This window comes from Chiloscyllium punctatum, chromosome 20, assembly GCF_047496795.1.
Source record: "Chiloscyllium punctatum isolate Juve2018m chromosome 20, sChiPun1.3, whole genome shotgun sequence".
In the NCBI taxonomy this organism is placed as follows: Eukaryota; Metazoa; Chordata; class Chondrichthyes; order Orectolobiformes; family Hemiscylliidae; genus Chiloscyllium; species Chiloscyllium punctatum.
The window spans coordinates 59,031,633-59,057,180 of NC_092758.1; the positions used below are offsets into that span (position 1 = coordinate 59,031,633).

General features: G+C 38.7%; 1 protein-coding gene across 4 annotated transcripts in view; it reads left to right on the forward strand.

Moving 5' to 3' along the window:
• afap1l1a (actin filament associated protein 1-like 1a) overlaps positions 1-25,548 on the forward strand; it is a 212,973-nt gene that overhangs the window by 153,475 nt on the left and 33,950 nt on the right. For all 4 annotated transcript variants that reach the window (XM_072590975.1, XM_072590976.1, XM_072590974.1 and 1 more), the window contains 6 exons: positions 1,288-1,467; positions 6,278-6,358; positions 9,446-9,539; positions 15,659-15,808; positions 23,435-23,646; positions 25,307-25,452. In XM_072590975.1, coding sequence (XP_072447076.1) covers positions 1,288-1,467; positions 6,278-6,358; positions 9,446-9,539; positions 15,659-15,808; positions 23,435-23,646; positions 25,307-25,452 — 863 coding nt within the window. The remainder of the gene's footprint in view (positions 1-1,287; positions 1,468-6,277; positions 6,359-9,445; positions 9,540-15,658; positions 15,809-23,434; positions 23,647-25,306; positions 25,453-25,548) is intronic.

The window sequence follows — 25,548 nt, forward strand, 5'->3', positions numbered from 1 at the left end:
TTTTTCATTTTTACATAACTTTGGAAGCTTGCTCATGGTTAATACAAAGCTATGGAGGTGGCCTGAAAGGTTTGAGGGGGTATGATAGTGGCTTTGTGTTATGGGGATGGGTGCATATAAGTGAATGGGTAGATATGCTAGAAGGCCAATCTGCCTTTTATATAAGTTGGCAAAAGCATCAAAAAATTGAGACGAATCTTCAACAAAACCATGTCACCAATGACCTGCCTCCATGGATGCCATTTGGAATCTTCTGGACGGGATGGGACTAAATTGGCCATGCTTCAATCCCTGAAGGTAAAAAGAACTGCATTAAGAGATGGATCTACTAAATCAGGAGGTTTCCTGCCACAAGCTTCCCATCTTACATCTGAAAATCTGCCTCATACTTTTCAATGAGTTTTAGCTTAAAAGGAGTGATTGAGAAAAACTAAAATAAGACAAAGAACAGCAGATATTGGAGATTTGAAACAAACAAAATTGAAAATTTCTGGAGAAACTTAGCAGGTCTGGCAGCATCTATGAAAAAAAGAAAGAGTTAACAAATGCATTAACCATTCTTCAGAATTCACAAAGGATTACAGGACTTGAAATGTTAACTCTCTTTGTCTGTTCACAGGTGTTGCCAGGTCTGCTGAATTATAGAGTTACACAGCATGGAAACAGACCCTTTGGTCCAACCTGTCCATGCTGACCATAATCTCAAATTAAACTAGTCCCACCTGCCTACACTTGGCCCATATCCCTCCAAACTTTTCTTATTCATGCAATTATCCAAATGCCTCCTAAACATTGTAAACATCTAAAAGTTATACCCACATCTAACACTTCCTCTGGAATTTTGTTCCACACATAAACCACTGGGTAAAAATGTTGCCCTTCATATCCTTTATAAATCTTCTCCTCTCACCATAAAAATATGTCCCCTAGCCTCGAATTCACTCACCATAGGAAAAAGACACCTGCCATTCACTTATCTATATTGCTCATGATTTTAAAAACCTCGATAAGGTCATCCCTGAACCTCCTATGCTCCAGTGAAAAAAGTTCCAGCCTATCTAACATCTTCCTATAACTCAAACCTTCCATTCCAGGCAGCATCCTGGTAAAATAAAAATTTAACCCTCTCCAGCTTAATAAACTCCTTCCTATAACAGGGTGACCAGAACTGCACATAGTACTCCAGAAACTTACTGGGTTTTCTTTAATGAGGAAAAATAAGTTGCTTTCTATTGGAGTTTTCCTGCAAATTAAAGCAAAATAAATATGTATTTCTCTTTTTCTTAGTGTTACAAGAGCTCCAAAGACCATCAGCCTCATATGGAGTTACCACTCAATGTGTGCAATGTTATTTATGTGCCTAAAGATGGTCGACGCAAAAAACATGAACTAAGGTTCTCTCAACCAGGAACAGAGGCACTAGTATTAGCTGTACAAAGCAAAGAGCAAGCAGAGGAATGGTTAAAGGTACTGGTAGTAATTTATAATATGTGCAATACAAACCATGAATACCAAGATTTTTGTAGGACACCATTGTGCAAAATATTCCCGCATGTTTTGTAAATTTTGAAGTTTGAAACAATATTTTTCTGGCTCATACGATCATGTCAAAACTGCTGCTACATTTTTGGTTCTGATAAGCTCACAGAACATCTGCTGGAGGCTCAAATACAAGGTTGCTTCCAGCTGATTTGTTCACTGTTTAAGAGCTGCAGATGTTTCATTTGGAAGCGAAGAATTCGAAACAATTTATTAGCCAAAGAAAAGAGATTGTAGACTCATTTCATTAGTCCCATTGCTTCCTTCATCACTGCAGATCACTCCACTGGAATAAATCTCAATTGCTTACACTGTCCTTTATGATACTGGCATTTCAACTAATTTTAAATGTTCAAAGTGCCAATTTGATCAGACTATTTTCAATAAATGAAGATGATTACACTAATGCACCACTAAATGTAAGAAGAAAATTTACAAAATCTATATCACTCCAGAACTAGCCATGTCCCTGACTGACCTCTCCAGTTCAGTTGCACTAAATGCAACATGGAAAATTGCCTAGTTATATTTTGTTCATAAAAAAACAGGCTAAATCTAACCCAACCCCATATCGCCCTAACACTCACTCTCCATCATCAGTAAAATGAAGGAAGGAAACACCGACAGGGCTACCTAGTGTCACTTCCTCAAGAATAACCTGCTCGCCGTTGCTCAGTTTGTGTTCTGCCACTGTTACCTCACTTCTGACTACATTACAGCCATGATCCAAACATGGATTAAAAAGCTGAATTCCAGAGGTGAAGTCACAGTGACTGCCCATGACATCAAAAATGCATTGACCAATTGTGACATCAACGAACCCTACCAAAACTGGAGTTGACGGGAATCAGAGTGGGGGTGGGGAGATCTCTCCATCAGCTGGAGGTGTACCTGGCAAATAGGAAGATGGTTGTTGCAAGTCAATCATCTCAGCCCCAGGACACCATTACAGGAGTTCCTCAAAGGAGTGTCTTAGGTCTCACCATCTTAACTGCTTCATCAATGAATTTCTCTCCATCATAAAATCAGGATTATATTTTTTTTCATGATTGTACAATGCTAAGCATCATTCATGGCCCCTTAGATACTGAAGAAGCTCGGGTTCAAATGTAACAAGGCCTGGACAATATCCAAGCTTGTGCTGATAAATGGGGAAGTATGACTCTTGCAAAGCAACTGCCTGACAATTGCCATCTAAAATAAATCTAACCATCTCCCCTTGATGTTCACCTGCGTTACCATCTTTGGATCCTGTTTTGTCAACATCCTGGTGGTAACCATTGATCAGAAATTGAATAGGACTGGTCATATAAACATTGTGGTTACAAGAGTAGACCAGAGGCTAGGAATTGTGCGTTGAGTAACTCACCTTCTGGCTCCCCAATGCCTGTCCACTATATAGAAGGTGCAAATCAGAAGTGTGATGGAATAATATCCCCTTGTCCAGATGACAGGAGCTCCAACAACACTCAAATTTCTTGACACTATCCAAGACTAAACAGCCTGCTTGATTGGGACCCCACAAACCACCTTCAACATTCACCCTTTCACCACTAACACATTCTGGCTACAGTGTGTATCATCTACAAGATGATTTGTAGCAACTCATCTAGACTTCCTTCAAACATCTTCCAAGACCTACATAGCTAAATCATAAGGGCAGCAATGCATAGGAACACTACTATCTACAAGTTATCCTCCAAGTTTCACATTGAATTGAAACTATGTCACCATTCCTTCGCTATCACTAAGTCAAAAACATAGAACTCCCTTCCAAACAGCACTATGGGAGTAGCTACTATGGATATATTCATTACTTAAATTACAAGAAGATAGGTCACCATTTCCTTCTCCAGGACAATGAGGGATAGACAATAAATGCTGATCATCACTCACAGCCCATGAACAAATGTAAAGAAAAACGCTTTAAAAAAAAGTAGGCAGATGAATATTAAGGAAATAAGTTAACCATATATCCACAAATATCAGTCAATCGAACTATTGGAATACATTTAATATTGTCCATTCATCCTAACTGCACAATCATATCAATCCTTTCATAAACATTTGAGATAAAAAAAAGGTGTTTAGAACAGAATGGATAACAATGATTAAATTTAAAAAGTCAGACTTTGAGATGAATTAGCAGTCACACGTTCCCATCATCAAGCCAATTTATTTACACAACCATAAAGTTACCTGACTTTGCCACAGTCTCTGCCTCTTTGCCAACATTACTACTGGCCCTATCCTCATTCATATCTTTGTTAACTCCAGACCTAATTATTTCAGTGTATGCGTGACTGACCTGTCCTATTGCATTTGAGGTTATCCTAAAGTTATCTATGTCTTAATTTGCACCAAGTCCCATTCACTATCACTCCTGTGCTCTCTGACCAACATTGACTTCATTCAATAATAATACTGACTTTAAATTTGGATTTTAAATTTAAATACTCCACGACCACCTGATGAATGAGCAATGCTCTGAAAGCTAGTGCTTCAAAATAAACATGTTGGACTATAACCTGGTGTTGTGTGGTTTTTCACTTTAAATTTCTCAACCTTGTTTTGAAAATCTTCAGTGGCTTCATCGCTGCTTATCTCAATAAGCTTCTCCAGCCCCACAATCCTCAGAAAATCTCACATTCATCTAATTCAAGCCTCTTGATGATCTGAAATTTAATTATTCCTTAATGGTGGCTGCACCTTTAGTTGTATCGGCCCCAAAGTCTGAAATTCCCCCTCCGCACCTCTCTGCCTGTTTCTGTTTCATTTTCTTCCTTCAAGATGCTGCATAAATCTTATCTCTTCGATCAAGCTTTGGACATTTGACTTAATATCTCATGCAGTTCATTATCATTGTATTTTAAAATGCTCCTACAAATTATCTTTGGATGTTTTATTGTATTAAAGGCCTCTAGACAAAATGTAAGTTGTTATTCGTTAGAGTAGTGAAGGGTAATAGAGATCATTCATTGAATCTACGCTGCTGTCGCAAAGCGCACTTCTATATGCCTGTTGTAGTCTGCTGCTATGGATAGTGAGGCTCCAATTTGCTGTTCATTATATTGGCTGGCCAGGAGTCTCTCCTATTCTTATCACCTATCATTGATGTGTTTTAGAAGGATTTACAAGTTGATACTCAACCAGGTTTGCTGCACCATGGAATTAACCTTCGTTGGCCATCAGGCCTTAGGATAACACTTCTGGGTCAGAGGCACCCATGGTGCCACAAGACCTCTGTATTACAGTAATAATTTTCTCTAATTCAAACAGATGTCAAGCACATCATCTGAAAAAAAATTTAATGTACATTGAAATTGCTCTCTAAGGATATATTCATTACTTAAATTACAAGACTGGCAACTTGTTCAGAACATGAAGGAAGGGGTCCTTTCTAATAAAATAAATCATAGTATTATGTAACAAAAGATTACTTGTGACATCTTAATTCAAGGTTTTCAAATTAAATTAAATCATCTTGTAAATATATGTAGAAGATTGATTCTATTCCCCTGTAACTGCAGTATTTTAAACCATAACCTAAGGGAGTCTCTTTGAAGAAATCATATTTCATTAATTGAAACTATAGACAGCAAACTAAATCTAATTCAGATAAGTTCTCCACACGACACTTCTTTGATGACTCCGAATATAAGTACTGCCTAATGGCATTAGCAATCATAATAAAGGAAACCGTCGAAAAGGGTCAAAAGAATAATGATGTCACTTGCGTGTGAGTGTGCTCTACCACATTCTAACTAAATCTCTCAGTATTTCCATAGATCATCTTCAGAATGCTGGAGCAAGTTTAAAGGATTGTATGCATTAGATTTTGTTTGCGTCAGTCTTGAATTATAGCTTAGGGAAGCTGAGAAAGAAAATAGACACCCCTTCTGGAGTGAATTTTGTTTTTATTGGTGTGGAGCATAATTCTAACTACTTCTGTCTGATATCTGATCCTTTTGAATTTTCCACTTTGTTTTTTCTGCTGATCATTCACGGCTTCTCAGAGGGAATCAGAGTATTGGATTATTTTAGTCAGGAAAACCTTATCTCCCCATCGAGATGGTTTGATCCCACTCTAGGGCTATATACTTTACTGCAAAATCATATTGCAGTTTCCTTGCATTCTTTCACACATGGATTTCAGTGTTAAATGTTCAGAAAAATGCTTAAAGCGGAACGACCAGGCCAGACGTAACCTCAGCTGATCTGACCATAGACAGTCTACTGACCTAGGTCACCAAAGGAAACGTGAATGAAAACTCCAACTTGACTGACATATAGATCTGCAATTTGTACAAATATAGTTTGCATTTAAGTCAAAAATATATTGCTCTCTAAGCTCTCCCAACTGCATAATCCATCCCTTCACCACCAAAATGCTAACTCCTTGTAAAGTACACTCATCAACTTCTCCCTAATCCAGAAGTTTGATCCTTGATGCCTTTTGCAGTTTCTTTGCTCTTTCCTCACTGCATTCTCAAAGTTCTGTTCTAAGCTTGACTTTGTGCACCAAATTGGCCCTCATTTCTTTTAGTTAATATGCCTTCCTAATTTATGCAGCAAGATATATTGATTTTATGCTACATTTGCTGCCACTAAGTGCCTCAACATCAATGACATTAGTTTGAGAGAAACTTTTGTTTGACTTCAGTGGAAGTTAAACACGTGAGATGTAAAACAGACTGCTGACTTTCAAGTTTCATGTGCTTTGCTTTTATTTCTCTAGATCATTAGGGAAATATGCAGTCAGTGCAGTGGAACTGAGGGATCAACATCACCACTTCTACCAAAATTAGAATTGGAAAAGGTAAATGCATGATAGGTTTGAATTTAAATTATTTTTATGCTTAATGATAGACAACTGAAGTTCAGATTTATTTCATTCTGAAGATATTAGTTAAAAGCAAACTGGACTATGTTGACAATGGTGTGAAAGTGCTGGTGTTGTACTGGGGTGGACAAAGTTAAAAATCACACAACACGAGGTTATAGGCCAACAGGTTTATTTGAATGTACAAGCTTTCAGAGTGCTGCTGCTTCATCAGGTAGCTAGTGGGGCAGGATACGTGGGACACAGAATTTATACATACAAAATTAATGTGTCATACAGCTGATGCGATGTATTAGACAAATCCAGATTGCTATTAAATCTTCAATGATTTAGAATGGGAATGCAGGTTTCGAAACATTAACATGTAAATCCTGGAACTTCTTTCAAGTCACAGCCATGAGATAACTTGAGGCTTTATCAGTATATAAAAAAGATGATATCTCAGCTCAGACAATGCATTAAAGGTGTGAGGTCAGAATCTGTCTGTATCCCAATCTTGAGTCAGACTGGTTTTATTTCCAAAGCAGGAGTTTATTAAATGTCACATTGGCTAACTGCCTAAAGACTGTGTGTTTTTTGAACAAAATGGAATGTATCTGCAAATGCAAATTCACCCCATAGAATCAAATGTGAAGATTCACATGACCAAGGAGCAGTGCGCCGAAAGCTCATGGTTTTAGATGTACCTTTTGGACTGTAACCTGGTGTTGTGTGATTTCTGACTTTGTCCACCCCAGTCCAACATTGGCATCTCCATATCATATCTGGCCATTGGAAAGTCTTGGCTAATATAGTGCCCAAATGAATCTGTAGAGATGCACTATATAGTATAAGCAATCTGAGATATCCATCTTGGCATTTGATATGCATGAGCTATGTTATTTCAGCCTTGTTTGAGGGTTAAAAAGATCAACTGTTATTCTTGCTCTTGATTGTTTTCTACTGACCCCTATAGAAAGTCCATTGGTGAGGAATTAAGCTAAGGATAGCGTCAGGTATTTCTTCAGGTAGCATCCCTGTCTCTGAGCTAGGGGGTTGGGGTTCAAGTCCCACCTTCGCCAGCAGTGTGTAATACCATCTCTGAACAGTTTGATTAGAAAATATATACACATTAAGCACATATTCTGATTAAAATACGATGTCAGGTTTGTTTTTCTTTTTGAGGGATCTTGTGGTACATTGATTGTGTCCCTACCACAGAAGGCCTGATTTCAAGTCCCATTTGCTCCAAAGATGTGTAATAATATTTCTGAAAAGATTGATTTAGAAAAAAAAAGTCAAGTTTGGTTTTCCTGTTCCAGCTCCATTTTGATTGAGCTCCCCCTACCTACCCGCTTCCTCACCTCACTTTTGGTGGTCTGTGTTTTCGTTAATATATATAAAAAATTTGATTAATTAGAAACACAGGAAGTCTCTTATTGGTGGTGGACAATAGGTGAAAAGTACCATGAGTGATTTGGTGATTGGAAGAAAGCTGTTTGAGTATGTATGATAACACTTTTAGACATAAGAAAAACAAAGAAGTCAGGCTTGACTTTATGTTTGAATTGCTACTAATGCTACATAAGACCCAAATGGACCGAGTATCAGAAGGATGCTGATGGTAAACATATGGCGACTTTTTTTTATTCTAAATCAACCTGTTCAGAAATGTTATTACATATTTTTGGAGCAAATGGGACTCGAACTTGGGCCTTCTGGCCCAGAGATAGGGACTCTACCAATGTACCACAAGTGGCAGTGAATTCGTTGCCACAGCATAATTTTTCACCTTCATTGAACAAGAGAAGAATGAAGTGGAGAGAAAACAAAAGCTGTTGAGTACATTCCTCACATTCCATGTATTGGCAGGAATCAGGGAACAGATTATTTTCTCGTTTTCTTTAACTGGGAAACTGCACCAAGATATATGTAACACAATGAGTGAAAATAGAAGAAATATTTAATTTGTTTAGAGAAAGTATATTTAACTAAACATGATGATCACAGAAAACTAAACTAATTGAAACATCTGAAAATAGTCAGTCCAAAATGTTGCTTTCTTGTTCTTGCTAATGAATCGAAAGTGTATCTATTCACATTTAACTGGTTTTGGTTAATTTTATTTTGACAATGCATTTATTGCATCAACAGTTATTATTCCTTGATGCGTATGCACCTGTATAAAGACAAGATACAATGATTAACCTTTGCTCCAATGGAATTAGTCTAATGCACTATCAGAAAGTTTGTAGATTTCTTGGTATGGTATAAATAGGTGCAGATATTTCTTTCAATTAATCTGTTGTCAATTTCTTTTTATTTGAAGTCTTTTATTCATGTCTATTAGCTAAAAGTAAATAAATCACACTCTGTTATTGCCTCTCAGTGAATGAGTTGGCAGTAGATTTTGACCATATAATGATTTCATGTAAATAGGGTCAATTAAGGTTCTTAAGCATGCTTTCTTTTTAACTTTGGCTTTGACCAGAACTTTCTCATTGCTGTCAGAATACAAATCAGTAAATGGAAGATAAGGCTTCAACAGCTGTTCCCGTTAAATCTTAAATTACTAAATCTAACATAATGCTAACTATGAGGTAATGTTTGAAAATACTGCCAGCAAAAGTCATCTGCATGTATTGTTCCCCAGAAAGGTGAATATGAGTGATTATATCTTCACATATTTGCATAATGCTGAAACATATGGTAACCACATATGAGCCATAAGTATACAGAAGATAACAATTTTGCTAAATGGAAATCTTCAGATGTTTTATGAACAGAATGTAAAACTTTCAGATAGCATCTATAAGAAAATCCATCAAGAAGGTGCCTTTCAAAGCCAAAATATTTTTGCACCAACTTTAATGAAAAAGTAAACAAATATAAAGAGTAACATCTCACTATATTTTTATCAGAGTTAGCAAAGACCAGAATTTCAGCCTCATTGTGGGAATTGCTGTTCTTGCTTTTATCCCATTCACATCATGTACCTTGAGGCAGATGTCTGGGAAACAAGAGTAAGGCTTCCTAGTATTGTAAAAACAGAAGATTAATCTTGGTTTCCATGCCTTTCTACAGAGATTATCAAATGAAAAACAGACTTCAGACGCTGAGAGTGTAGTGATAGGGGAGAACGGATCTCCTCTTAATGGCAGAGAAAGTAGAGAACATGGTAAGTCATTACGTTGCAAAATAAACAATTGTTTTCTACTGCCTGGTTTCCAGTTCCATTAGTCTTTTCTGAAGCAAACCCTGAACGTAACATTACCATTATTCCATCAATGTGAATGAGGTGTTTCAAAATAAGAATTAAAATATTGCCTTGGGGCATATGACAAAGCACTAAAGTCTTTTTTTTCTTAATTTGACCTAAGATTGCTTCGCCTCTCCCAAGCTGAATGAGTAAGTAGGATGAGACTAGGACAAGCAAATGGTCTTTAACTGCCCTTTCTCATGTATCCATATACTTATACACACATACTTAAACTGAGAAAGCCCACTTTGTATCAGTTTGAAGTAATTAATGTTATTCAAATTACTAAATCTTCTGCTCCAATCTGATAAAATAAAACTTGGAGGGAAAATATACTTTTAGAATTTCAAAGAGATAGATGTTTATTTTGATTCTAAATATATAAAGCAATGAGATTAAAATATGGATCTGATAATTTATTGCAAATGAACCTAAGTATTAATAAGCAACTTGTACACAAATTCCAACTGTTTACTTATAATATTTTTAGAAGGTGAATAGATCAAATCCTTGTTTAGATTGCATTTTAATAAAATTTTTACAGTATACAATGGACCTCAGGTTAGCTGTCATCTAAACTCAAAGGTGCATAACATGTGCACATTGAAGTGATAATGCTTATCTTTTACAATGGGTTGATATCAGTAGGTCTGATCTGCAGACACTCAACATGTATGAGCACATGCATATAAAAAAACCGGTAATGCGATCACACAGGAGAGATATTCAAAGTAAATTATATCAACACAGAAAATTGGCATCTTTCATATCAGGTTTTTGAAATGTAGCTCTGAGCACAGCATGAACACAACATTGAATTCTCTCCTGAATTCCTATGTCATTAGTAACAACAAAAAAACTTCTGAAGTTCTTTCAGCATGCTAGAAATTATAGAACAGGAAGGGAACTTCTGAATAACAGAATGATGTTGGCATTCATATTGTGCTTTTGCATGCTCTGGCCATCTGAACACTGAATTGCTTTTGAAGTGCTTTCACTCTTGTAATGTATAAAACAACATTCTATGAACAGCAATGAGACAAATGACTAGTTAGTGGGGCAGCACGGTGGCTTAGTGGTTAGCACTGCTGCTTCACAGCGCCCGGGACCGGGTTCAAATTTCGCCTCGGGCAACTGTCTGTGTGGTGTTTGCATATTCTCCCCATGTCTGTGTGGGTTTCCTCCAGGTGCTCCGATTTCCTCCCACAGTCCAAAGATGGATGTTGCCAGGGTTGGAGGATTTGAGTTATAGGGAGAGGCTGAACAGGCTAGGACTGTTTTCACTGAAGCGTTGGCGGTTGAGGGGTGACCTTATAGAGGTTTATAAAATCTTGACGGGCATGGATAGGCTAAGTAGACAGTCTTTTCCCGGGGGTGGGGAGTCTAGAACTAGAGGGCATAGGTTTAGGGTGAGAAGGGAAAGATATAAGAGAGACCTAAGAGGCAACTTTATTCACGCAGAGGGTGGTACATGTTTAGAATGAGCTGCCAGAGGAAGTGGTAGAGGCTAGTACAATTGAAACACTTAAAAGGCATCTGGATGGGTATATGAATAGGAAGGGTTTGGAGGGGTATGGGCTGGCATCTGGCAGGTGGGGCTAGATTGGGTTGGGATATTTGGTCGGCATGGACATGTTGGACTGAAGGGTTTGTTTCCGTGCTGTACATCTCTATGACTCTATGTGCAGGTCAGGTGAATTGGCCATGCTAAATTGCCCATAGTTTTAGGTGCATTAGTCAGGGGTAAATATAGGGTAGGGGAATGGGTCTGGCTGGGTTTCTCTTCGGAGGGTCTGTATAGACTGGTTGGGCTGAAGGGCCTGTTTCTACTGTAGGGAATCTAATCTAATCTTTAGTCTGTTTGGTAAGGTGAGGGAGAGCTCCTCGCTCTTCTTCAAATACTGCCATGAGATTGAGGGGCACCATAAGAATGGGGTAGGTGGTTAATGAGGCTCATTGGACAAAATATGTTGAGAGATTTTGTCAGACCTTGTAGTGGGAAAAACAAACCTGACAAAACTGACACTGATACTGGATTAGTGGTGCTGGAAGAGCACAGCAGTTCAGGCAGCATCCAACGAGCAGCCTGAACTGCTGTGCTCTTCCAGCACCACTAATCCAGTATTTGGTTTTCAGCATCTGCAGTCATTGTTTTTACCAAACTGACACTGAGCCAAGAAAAGTAAGTTTCAGCCTTGCATTTATAATTTTCTAATGACGTAGAAAAGAATGTTGGAAATCTCTCTGAAACTTGCTTTGTTTTTGATATGCAAATAACTTCAAAAAAGCTTCAAAATACATGCCCAAATCTGTGTATGACTGTGTTGAAATCTTGAGCATGTAACTAACCTAAAGGTACAGGCATCTGAGGAAATTAGCTTAAATTCAGTGAGAGTCTGGTTTCACCAAGGAGGAACTTGTGCTCAATTCTAGTTCTGAATGCCTACACATCAATGGAAGGACAGGCTTAATTGCAATGATTTAGGCGCTAAAAAGTGTTTCCACCAAATTCCTCAGAAGCCAATTACTATAATTTATTTCCTAAGGGAAATGGTCAAATTATTGATTGAAGATTTTTTAAATGAGATGGTTCACTGTTTACAGATTTTATTGTAGGAAACACGGCTGGAAATGTTTTATGCAACTAGTGACATTTCCCTCACTGCAAGGCAGCCAGACAAAGATCACACCAGATCAGTGTGTGTTTATGTTAAGCACTCTATCATTGATAGCGAGATATTTCATTAGAATGAAACTCAAGCCCCTGCGGCTAAACAGTAGTATGCTTGGCCTGGATTTTACAGAATTCCTTGGGCCAGGTTGGAATTTGGTGGTTGGTGTAATTTTTGTGTATGTTGTTGGCACATTTCTTAGCACCTACCTGCCAAACTCATCACAGTCTTACCAGCATGGGAGGAGGCCTGCTCACAAGAGACCCTTAAATGGCCAATTAAAGCCACAGCAGGGTTTCATCCTGTAGCCACTAGGATTTAACCCTCAGCACAAGAGGCCCACACAACGTGTGCTACCTCACAGTTTTACTGTTCAGACTGGTGACCGAGTGCAAAAGAGGGGTACCTCTTTTATGAGCAGCCCTTACTCGTGGGCTGTCCCCCGGCCCTATTCACCAACAGCCCCACCCAGCCACCTCACATTCATCGCAATGAACCTGGTCCCAGCAATATTGCCCTCACCTCATGTCTTCATATCCACTCAGATCCGTCCATTGTTGGGGACTGGATACATCCCCAGCAAAGACCCCACTCTCAGTGATACTCTTGGACTAAGGGAGCTGCTGACTGCAGATGAGGCAGATGATGTTCCCCAAGTCAACTAATGGCACAACAGTCAGGGGTAACAAAGCAGGGGTGAGTACACCCCTGACCTTAACATAAGGGATGCAGACTCTGCATTCTGCTTTTCCATTCTGAGAAATCTTTTTCCATAAATGTCTATTTAATTTTGTATTGATTTACTTTTTGACTACTACAGTTTCACTTTGTCAAATCTTCATATCTTAAATCTAGGGGAAATCTTGGTTATGAAAGCTTTGCTTCATTATTTGAAGGCTTGAGAATTTCTTGTCTTTTTATTAATGTTTGGCAGAATCAAGTGAGCCATTAAAGCTGGGACTTTCATTTCTGAGCCAGAAACCTATCTGCCAGTTCCATTCTGGATCCTAACCCTGTGTAGTATGTTACAAACATGGTCACCTGGATTATCAAAGGGCTCAGGCCAACTGATGGCAGCAAATGGATTCTCCATTCAGTTAAGGATGCTAATCCAACCCTGAGGTCAGAGATCTGATGGGAAGCACCGATCTATTTGCAGTCAAGGTGTGAGCTGTGAGTTTGTGATGGAAAAGCGAGGCTAACTCAATGTGGAAGCACTCTGTGATGAAGGGCCAGTTTTTAAAAAGAGCACAGTTGGCTGGTCAGGATCATGCAAACAGCCCTAACCATCCTCAATTGGCTACTTGCCTGGAGGCAGTGATGTGACCCTGAGCCAGCCTCTCCCAAAATGGGTCAGGTCCCAAAGGGTGGGATCGAGTGAACTGGCATGACACAAGTGAAACTGGGGAGACTCATGGTCTCCAAACCTGACTGCCGTTTGCTTTTGAAATCTGACCATTATTGGCTAAAAATTGGTTAATTCGCTTGATAGTCTAACGAGTGGATGAAGGAATTGGCCATTGAAACCTGAGTTATAAAGAAGAGAAAGTTTGCATTTAAGCAGCTGAACTTGAGAGAAGACATCAGTTAGAGCCATGAAATGGCTTGGGCTGCAATTCAGATAACTATTGGTACCCTTAGATTTAGATTAGATTAGATTACTTACAGTGTGGAAACAGGCCCTTCGGCCCAACAAGTCCACACCGCCCCGCCGAAGCGTAACCCACCCATACCCCTACATCTACATCTACATCTACATCTACATCTACCCCTTACCTAACACTACGGGCAATTTAGCATGGCCAATTCACCTGGCCTGCACATCTTTGGAGTGTGGGAGGAAACCGGAGCACCCGGAGGAAACCCACGCAGACACGGGGAGAACGTGCAAACTCCACACAGTCAGTCGCCTGAGGCGGGAATTGAACCCGGGTCTCTGGTGCTGTGAGGCAGCAGTGCTAACCACTGTGCCACCGTGCCGCCCCCTTAAGGGAGATACATCAAAAGTAGATTAATGCCAAGAGCAGAGTAACAGTAAGTGAAGAAAATTGAAATGAAATAAAATGAAAATAAATAGACTATTAATTTTTTTCTGTTGAGTTATTAGATCAGAATTACAAGGCGACCCCTGTATCTGTGGAATTGTTGTCCACGGTTTTAGTTACCTGCGGTTTACCACGGCCTGAACATATTATAGGGAACCATCCAGAACTAGGGACCAGGAGGCTGCCGGAAAGGCATGTTTCCCATTTAAATGAATGGGTTCACTGTTATCTGCAGTTTCAGGCTTCTGCTGTAGGTCTTGGAATGCACCCTCCTCAGGTACAGGAGGATCACGATGGACCCAGATGTAGCTGAGTGATGGCAAGGAGGTGGGGTCCTAGGGTTTCAGAGATCGACATCATCAAGCAGAGAAAACCTGGCTCTCAACTTGCCCCTTTCTAATGCCAGATTCCTCAATTGGGCACTGAGTGCCTTTAATCAAGGCACCACCCTAAACCCCTTGCCTTTGTTTCACTGTCCCAGCATTACAAGTCACCTACTTACTGCTAGTTGAAACAAAGACAGAAGTTGCTGGAAAAGCTCAGTAGTGCTGGCAGCATCTGTGAAGAGAAATCAGAGTTAACGTTTCAGATCGGTGACACGTCCTCAGAATGGACCTGAAACATTAACTCTGATTTCTCTTCACAGGTGCTGCCAGATCTGCTGAGCTTTTCCAGCTACTTCTGTTTTTGTTTCTGATTTACAGTATCCACAGTTCTTTCCATTTTTATACTGCTAGTTGAATACTACTTATTTGGTGTCACAGCAGGCAGGCCATCCACTGACAGTCCTGCCACAGACTTCATTAGCGCATTAGCAACAAAGAGATGGAATCCCCACCCATCACCCTGCTGTTTGATTAAAGGCCTCTCCACCACAAAGCTCACCATCAGGGAGAACATAAAACTCCACTCATGTTTCTGTCAGGAATCTTGTAAACATTCTGTCCTATTTATACATTTTAAATTCGACACCCCAAGACTCATTAATCTCCTTTAACATATTGTCACCTCCCTATTTGTATGCCTGATGTATTTTAAATGCCATACTGAAATCTTCAAACTGTTCATTATTTACATTAGCCAGATAAAATACACAAATTATTATTTCACTTTAAAGTAGTAACTTTTGCTTGATACAAGCCAGGCTTTGTTACAGATGTAAAAGACATGTCATAGTCTGAAGAATGATATGATCTGTTGAATAATTATTCTCTATCTCACAAGAGCCCTCCTTAGCATTCCACAAGCAAAATAGCAGCTTTCTTTTTATGTAAGACATGCATATCAATGTGACCTGATTTTATTATTTATCATCATCTAGTGAAAGGGAAGAGAAGTGGTTTAGCCGAACTGAAAGGCACAGTTAGCAAGGCTGCAGGGAGGAAGATTACACGCATCATAAGTTTGGCTAAGAAGAAGCAAACTTCTGAAGAACAGACTTCTTCAACAGAAGAGGACATTCCATGCTGTGGTTAGTATGAGCCCCACCTTATGTTACCTGGATCGATAAACATTTTCAGCAAATTCGTGATGGTAACTGTTGTCATATGACCAAATATCAACCATGCTTATAGTACAATTTTGTCATAACACTAAGAAATACTCATCTTTGAGTCATCGCCATTTAGTTGAAGTACGTGCAGTACATTTGTCACTTAAGCTGCTGCACATGTTGCAAGATGCTGTCCAGCAACATGACCACCCTCTTGACTGATCATCACTGGGAAATGTGACAAGCTGCCTGGTTTTGTGCCTGTGATAAAAGGCAAGGCAGAATTACTGAGAGACTTCAAGTTGTGAATGAAGTGATAATGTACACAAAGACAAGGCAAGATAGAGGTCAGAGGTAGGTTCTTTACTCACAGAGTTGCGAATGCATGGAATGCGTTGCCAGCGGTGGTGGTGGGAGCAGAGTCATTTGGGACATTTAAGCGCCTGCTGGACATGCACATGCACAGCAGTGAATTGAGGGGTGTGTAGGTAGGTTATTTTATTTTACATAAGGATTAATCCTCGGCATAACATTGTAGGCCGAAGGGCCTGTTCTGTCCTGTACTTTTCTAATTTTCTATGTTCTAGAGATGCTGTGAACATCCAAGTAGTGAGTGAGCACCAAGAATATGAGCTAAAAGCCCTAAGATGCAACCTGTTCTAGTGCATGTGGTGGATGCCTTTTCCTGCACAAAATGGTCTGACAGCCACATTGCAATGTAGGTCATTGCAAAGTGCAGTATTGAAGTGATGAACTGTATCATAGGTGAAAGTATCATGCTGATGTGTTGAGACTTTGCTGATGCCAGACTCCATGGGTAGGGAATGCAGATGGTAGCTGTGTCTGTTAGGGAATGCTAGTGAAGATGGAAACCCAGAGAAGAGGCCAGCAAACTGCAGTCATAAGGTAACTACACTGACTTTCATATTGGGAATGGACACTACATTTCTCTCTGCTGCCTGGGGAAATAGCATATAAAAGTTATGAGGTTAGGTAATAATAAGATGATGCCACTGATGGTGACATTGTTGTAATGTCACTGGATTAGTAATCACAGAGCGAGGCTAAGGCTATGGAGAAATAGGTTTGAATCTCTTGTGGTAGATGGTGAAATTTAAGTTCTATTTTAAAAATACAGAATTAAACATTGGCCTGATAGCGACCATGTACCAACTGTTAATTGTCATAAAAGCCCATCAGATTTACTAATGTCCTTCAGGGAAGGAAATCTGCCATCCTTATCTGGTCTGGTATATGTGAAACCCCAGATCCACAGTAATGTGATTGGATCTGAACTGCCTTCTGAAATGAGCCCAAAATGAACCCCAATGAGCCATTCAGTTCAAGGGTTTATTAAGGATGGACAATAAACTCTGGCCTATCCCAAGAATAACTTTTTTTAAAAAGCTAATTGATGCAATTGGCAGTTTATCTCTTACTACCAGGATTCTCTTCTAGTCATTAAAAGCTTGTATGGAAAATCTAACTTCATCTTGACATTGAGAGTCTCACTTTTCCAATCTCACCATTATTTTCCCAACTATCTCACCATTGCCCATGTCATTCAGGATCTGGGAAAATTCTACCCATAGTTAAAATGACTATAGCTGTTTTTATTGCTCCTTGAAAACAATCATAGTTTCTAGTAATTTGTTCTACAATATTATCACCATTTTACAATAAAGTGTTGCCTATACTTCCTATTTTCTTAAACTTAAATGGTAGCCCCAATCCTCAAATCTTGAACTTAGCAACAAAAGTTACCAATAAGGTGGGTAACTTATACATGGGAAACATAGAGTTTTCTATCAGCTCTAACCTTATATTGAAGTACAGAATTTTATCTCAGCTCAATACTCGCAGCTTAAGTAACAATTGTTTAGCAGTTGTGTGGTCTCCAATCATTCTATGTTGTTCCCATTGTTTAGTGATCAAAACTGAAAACTTTGCTTTGCATGTGTCTTTGCAAAGCCTGATTGCCACAGTAACATAATTTCCTTAGACATAAGCAACCCCCTTAGTTTATCTCTCATCAGTACCTGTGAATGCTGAACCAAAACATCCAACAACATAAGCCCCAATACTTCTTTAATTGGTATAATGTCTTACTATTCGGAGTGTACCTTTCCTGAAAAATAGCTAATTGTAAATTTCACCTCTGGAGCAAACTAACCATGCACTCCCCCAGGTATGGGATATCGTGTCTTTTGCATGCTTTCCATAAATATAGCTCTGAACCTTCAATGGGTGGATGAGAAACGTTTTCATGAGACAATACCAGATTTAAAGTATTAAGCTGCTTTTTCTTATGGCAGCTAATGAAAATACAGATAAATCATTTCTAACAAAAGTTGCAATCGATTTTCATTTCATACCTTGAAAAATACCATATGCACTTTCCATACCAGTTTCATTGCTGTTTGATGATCATGTGAAAATGACAAACACGAAAAGAGCAGCTCATGATACCTCAAACAATATGACTCTTCTTACTCATGCCTGTAGTCATGCAGTCTCCTGAGAGAGAAAATAAACCAGAAGACAAACTGCCATCAGTAAATGAAAATCTTAGGAATTCCTATCCGTCCAGTTGAGGCAAAACAAACAAATCTTCTCATGTGGTGATACCTTTTTGTAGAAATTTTATTTGCAATAAATGAATTATTGCCTTTCTATATGCCACATCAAGCCCAGGTCTTTGTTGTAGTTTACTGGTTAAGTGTTTATTGGCTGCAGACATCTTTTCTCTCTCTCTCTCTCTCTCTCTCTCTTTTGACAAAATGATTAAACAGTAGGCAATCAAGAACTAAAATTGATAACTCCCTTACCTTAGGGTGTGGATTCCGAGAAATCAAATCCTACAGGTCTCAGAATGAATATGGGCCACCATGACTCAATGAGACATGGACGGGTAATATTGGGGTTAGCTGAGCTTTAAACAATCTGACTTTAGCCATACATATTTTCTTCAATTCCAAAAGTTTGTGACTTTTAAAACATGTATGCATTAATTTTGTGTCAAAACACAAAATTTAAAAGTCACTATTTCCCAGATAACTTGTGGGAAGAATAGAATTCAAAAATATTATAACAGTGGCATTTGCCGCTGCATCCAGATTGCTGTCAGTCAAAGTCATTATTTTCAAAATGTTTTTATTTCAAAGACCAGCTCTTTGCACTGTTGTGACCAATTGTAATGCCATTTCTGTTTTCCTGGTTGGGATTGGCTTAGCATGAATCCTGGGTACTTTCTGCTTTGTAATTCAGTACCCCACCAGGTATTGTATTTATTAGCTCAGGCATCAAGGAGATTGCCAACAAATTCATATTATATGATCAGTGAGTTATACCATTTATTAGACTTTGGTATTTGCCCATATGGTGTGGTCTGCAAATAGATGTAGGGCATTCTCCATATGTCAAGAGTCCTTTACAACCAATGATTCCACAAAGTGATGGTGTCCAGCACCCTGAAATGTACCACACAGGCCTCGTGATAAGTAACCAGATTGTGCTTGACTATGCAAAACAATTCAGAAACTGGATAATGAGAAACACTGGGCTTACACACCAACTAGGTTTAGAGAAGAGAACCCATTGTTGATAATATGGTGAGGCAAATAGCAAGGAGAAAAATTTTGAATGAAGGACAAGAATCTAGAAAACACGGCCTTTCGGTAAGAATAAAGACAATTTCAACTGAAAAGTAAAAGGACAAAAAGATTCTTATTGTTTCTCACCTACCCTAAGAGGAGCATTTGACTTTTTGGAAATCAAGACAATTTCAGTGACACAATTGCTGTTAAATCCATTACCATCCAGGAAAAATCAGCTTCAAGTCAACAAACACTCAATCATATGCCAGTACAGTTCGAGCTTTGAGTATGAGTTCCAGCGAAGGTCAGAATTTCAGTCTGTTTGCCATATGTTCAGTGGATATCATGAATTCCCACCAACCAGACACTTACCAAGGACACCTGCACCACATGACTAGCTAATACATTTCTCTTTTGCTGCTTCAATCTCAATAAAAGTTACACGGATGCTGGGAATAATTAAGATATCAATGCTCTAGACAGGCTGTCAAGAAAGGTTTACAAGGTGCCAGGAGCCATTTGACATGCAAGTAAACATAGTGAATATGCTGGGCTTTGAGGATGTGTACATTATGAGTAAAACTAGCTTTACAACATATTTGCATATATAATATCCATTAACAAGTGATCCTTTTTAAACTATACCAAATTTAAGCTTTTATTTGTAACAGAATAACAGGAGCCAGATGATACTGTCGGGCTAGCAATAATCACAGTCAGATGTTATAGCACCTGAGATGGTGTCAAAATAATCATTAGTGTAGACTTTTTCAAAAATAATTAAACTATGTTTGACTACTTCCCCATCACTCTTTCGATGCCAGCCGGGATCAGTCAATATTTTTAAGTGATGACTTTCCCTACCCTACGATTTCAGGCACGTATTTTGGATTGAAGATGAAGGGATAGACAGATTTCATGAGCAGGCTTTTCCAGTCCCAGGGTGACAGGCAGGGAGACTGAATGTGGTTGAGTGTTGGGGGGAATGAGAGCTGTGTTGGAGCTATTCCCTAACACAGTTCCATCACTAAGAAAGTCTCCCAGTGGGGAGGTTGGATGGTTGATGTTGGGGATTCCCAGCCCATTGACGTTTTGCTGGCAACACAGCAGCTCCCCCCTTCCCTCTCCTCCTGACACCCCATGGGGAGACCAGTACTTTTGAGCAGACTGTTTCCCTATAGCTAACACAAGGAGAGCCATAACTGGAGATTCCATGGAGCAGGGAGATGACTCACGGCACCAGTGTGTCCAGCGGAGCAGCCTACCCTTTTCAAAGCTTTTGATTTTAATTGTTTTATTTCTAATCTCTGATACCATCTCTATGTTGAGGTGCCCCCTCAATATCCAAAATTCCTGAATACTAGCCTCCTCTCTGAGTTGGATGGCCAAGGCTTCAAGGTTCCCAGCCTTCTGACTGGACCAGTAATATCTAAGTAGCATACACCACCTTTAATTAGATGGTGAGCCCAAAGCTGGCCAGTTAGTATGAATGGTCTTAGGAACCCATCTGGTCTGAATGGCAAGATCTTGAAACCTGCAGGAAAATCCTGCCCATGTTAATTACAATATGACGTGCCTCTTTTTAGTTGTCTTTAATCTGAAAATGATTTTCCAGTCTGATAAATCAGTTCACTTATTTATACTGCAGCAGGGTAGATACTGTGGTTTCATATAACTCTTAACAGTTCTAAAGTTTTGAGACAGGACAATTTTTAAAAAACTCCTCCCCCACTACCTGGACTAAGCTTTGGAAGCTCATTTGAATAAATCAGATTTCTTTGGTTGTTTTGAGATTTTTTTTCTCAGTGACATTTCTTTTCAGGAACAACTTATAGTGGGAAGCCGATAAAACTACAAACTGAAATGCACAGGTGTTAAACGTGGATCTGGACTCTGGATTCAGTTTAGAGTTTACATTTTTTTAAGCAATAGGATTTTGTCCATATTTCATAGGAAGGACGTACTGGCACTGCAGCGTGTCCAGCGGAGATTCACACGGATGATCCCTGGAATGGTAGGCCTAACATGTGATGATCGCCTGAAGATCCTGGGATTGTATTCATTAGAGTTTGGAAGGTTGAGGGGAGATCTAATTAAAAACTTACAAGGTAATGCATGACTTAGAAAGGTTGAACGTTGGGAAGGCGGGGAGACTCATCCTTGTGGGCACAGCCTTAAAATTAGAGGGGATCAATTTGGAATGGAAATGAGGAGACATTTCTTCACCCAGAGAGTGGCATTTATTGCCACGGAGCACAGTGGAGGCTGGGACGTTGGGTGTCTTGAAGGTAGAGATTGATAAATTCTTGATCTCGCAGGGAATTAAGGGATATGGGGAGAGTGTGGGTAAGTGGAATTGAACCGCCCATCAACCATGATTAAATTGGGGAGGGTGGACTTGATGGGCCGAATGGCCTTGCATCCACTCCTATGTCTTATGGACTTATTACTTTTCATTCACAACCATTCTTTTGCATTTTGCAAATTTTTCAATTCAGATTGGGATAATGGCACATAAAAATAAATTTGTTTGGTTTCACTGTACCTCTTATTGGGCAGTAGTTGTGTTGCAATATTTAACAAGCTTGCCCATTGAGTCTACAGGGTGCGAGTATGGACAATAAATCTTTCCTGCTCATTGTGATGAAGTTGAGTCTAAGACAAATTTAGCATCTATCTGTGTTTTGCAACAACACTGTTGTTCACCTTGGTAGCACCTTGCAGGCATGAAATGCAGCTCCACAGAATGGTGTGAGGAGGGTTTCTAATTTCAATTATCCAACCTCAGTTCTATCACTGAGTGGGTGCAGGGTAGGCACTTTGTTTTGAAGATGAAAGGAGGGATAGATGGGAAAACACCATCATCAGGTCATTCTTTGCTACTTCATGGCTGGTTTAAAGCAACATTGAAGGTAGACCATTGTCCCTGATAGTGATAATTGAAGATATCAGTAACCATTGTTCAAACATAAAATTTAGAAGGAACCAGTCTTTTTGAATTGTGTGTTTGAGTTGTCATATACTAAAATGGGATCCAAACTTCTCTGAGAGAATTAAGTGGATTTATGCTGCAACATCTATAAACAGAGCCAATAACTAGATCAAAATCATGATAAATGGCGTGAAGATTTGGAGATATGGTCCATTGTAGCACTGTCTGCAATGTGAAGCCAGAAGGTGGATGAATGGACCTTTTTCATAATGATGCTATAATTCTCAAACTGTGGGAACTTTTTTTGTTATTTGGTGCGTGTGTGTAGGTTTCAGGTTATTGAGTTAACAACTGGTGGATTTATCTGTGTGTCTGAAGTTAATTCTTAACTTATAAAGTATTTCTGTAGCCATTGTGATTTCTTTTCAAAAACAATTTCTCAGGCTAGTTGTAGAATGAATGGATTTTATGCGTTGCTACTGGACTTTTGTTTATTTTAGATTGTTTGTGATGCAATAAAGGTTTGTTAAAGGTGTGGTACTTGGCTTTTTTAAAAAAAACTTAATAGAAATGCCCTTTGCTGAGCGAGAAAGACTTGAGAGAGTTAAGTCACAAGTGACTTAAAACCTACTGCAGTGTTAAAACTTACACTGGTGTATTATATGAGTGGTATTTTGAGAACTGTACAAGAGGTGTGTTTTGGGTGATATGCAAAAGCTAATTTGCTTCTTTTCAATTTATAATGAAGCATTTTACTACCAATTGGATTATAATCTTACATGTGTTGGAAAATCTTTAATTCCAGATTATAAATAGATAGTTTGGATTATTCTATTTTATCTTCATTTCCTTTGTACTAAACTTCTGTTTTATTGTTGAAGCAAAATCTACAGCATTTTTGTCTTTATGGTTCAGTGGTAGACCACTTTGTTTCAATAAAAACAAATACAGTATGCTCTACCATACCAGGTCTGGAATCTGATTTGTCCAGTAGTAACATTATCTTGGATCATAACAGTTATATATAAATACTTATACCAGTCTATGTCATGCCTTATGCCTTTAACTCTATTCCAGGTTACTTGAATGTAATGGTTAACAACTACTGGAGAGAGCGTTGGTGTCGACTAGTGGGTAATACACTGTACTTCCACAAAGACAGGACAGATCTAAGGACACACATTAACTCCATTCTGCTGCAGGGGTGTGAGGTGATACCAGGCTTTGGACCAAAACATCCCTTTGCTTTTCGGATTCTTCGAAAGGGACATGACATTTGTGTGTTGGAGGTACAGTTATTTACAATGAATTAGACATTGATATTAAATAATTGGATAATGGTTAGTTTTTATTAAAGAACAAACTAAGTTAAATATGAAATTAAAGAAGATACTTAATCTCTCCAGCTTATTTCTGAGTATTTTAGTTCTTTTCAGACTAGTATCAAACTGCATTCAAAGCTTTATGAATATCTTTGGTTCCCTTAGATGGTACGGAGGATCATTCTATAGATACCTGCTGTGAGCACAGGGAACTTGTACAATGTTGTAATGAGAACAGACCAACATGGTCCTGGCTTTAACCATCACCTCTACTTCACATAAGCTTAATCAGGGCACTAATGACAGTTCTACATTTACTGTTAGTACCAAGTAAATTATAGCGGAGTATCTGCTCCTGATTGCTGGAAGTGTATCCATGTGAACAATAGATGGAAAAGGACTAGGTCTACATAGAGTTAGGGCTGGATTATGTTTTTCAACACTGAAATGGGTCTTTCAGCATGAAAGGCATTTGCCATTTTGCTGCTTTTTGTCAACCTTCAGACATGTTAGGACACTTCTGGGCAGGTGGGATTGAATCCATTTCACCTGGCACAGAGGTGGGGACACCACTACTGTATCAGCAGAGCCCTGTATGCCATGTACTGATGTTTGCACAAATATCCTCACATCTTTGAAAATGCCTCTGTTCCTTTCTGTCATGTGCTGGCCTAACATTCCCTAAGTACATCCATGCTATTTGCTTAAACCATTCTTATCATTCTCAGAATTTAATATAAGGTTTCTGCAGAGTTCCTTATTGAATTTGATAGTGCCTATTAAAAGTTTTGTCTAGGACCTGCCTCCAAGTAAAAACATCTTTTCAACATCAATCCTATCAAAACCGTTCAGAATGTCGAGGACTTCTATAAGGCCAGGTTTAATTGATAGATTTTCTTTCTTGAACATTTCACAGAGAAAGTAAATCAGAAATGAATGCAAATTAATAGAGAGCCTGGGTTTGATTGTTATGGTTCATATGGATAGCCTTCTGCTATATGCATCAAAGTTCACACTTGAAGAATGCCCATTTGTGTGAAGTATCTCACCTGAGAAATTAGTGTCTTCAGGAATAGAGGAACATAGAAAATTATTGAAACAAAAACAGTAAATCACAATATGCTAAATGGATCTTATAAAAGCTTTGGGCCAAATAATCAAAGGTCATTTTTGAGCATATATTACAACACAATGGCAGCCAGGTAGATAGATAGATAGATTCCTTGTGTATAAAACAAGACACATTATAAAAAGTTGGAGTTGAATATTAAGCTCAAGCATTGGTTGTCATTTTTGTGGCAATCCTCAACACTTTTGTAGCAAAATTAATTCAAAGCACAACCTTTATTTATTTAATTCAATTAATGTCTGTGACCGCATTATAAACATATCAATACCGCATACCAGCAATAAAGGAATACAATTGGCCTAGTCTTTCTATAATAACGTACTATGGAAATTAATGTTAGAATTAAAACAATGTACATCAGACATGTTTGTAAATCAATTTTAAAAATTCAAAGCGTGTTCTGGCAATGTTTTGAAATGACTTCCTTGTTAATAAATTTGTTCAGCATTATGATTTCTAGAGCATCATTCATAATGCTGTCTTGTGCCTCAATTGCAGACAAGCTCTTCTGAGGAGATGGGGAGGTGGTTAGGACTTCTACTTGCTGAGACAGGCTCCAACACAAAACCAGAGGCTTTGCATTATGATTACGTGGATGTGGAAACAATAGCAAACATAATGGATGCTGTTAGACATTCCTTCTGGTGAGAGCTTTATTCATTATTGTGAAGGTGAAGTTTCAAATTAACCTTTTTTTTGGCTTGTAGTTTATAATCATTTGTTTATTAAAAGATCAAATC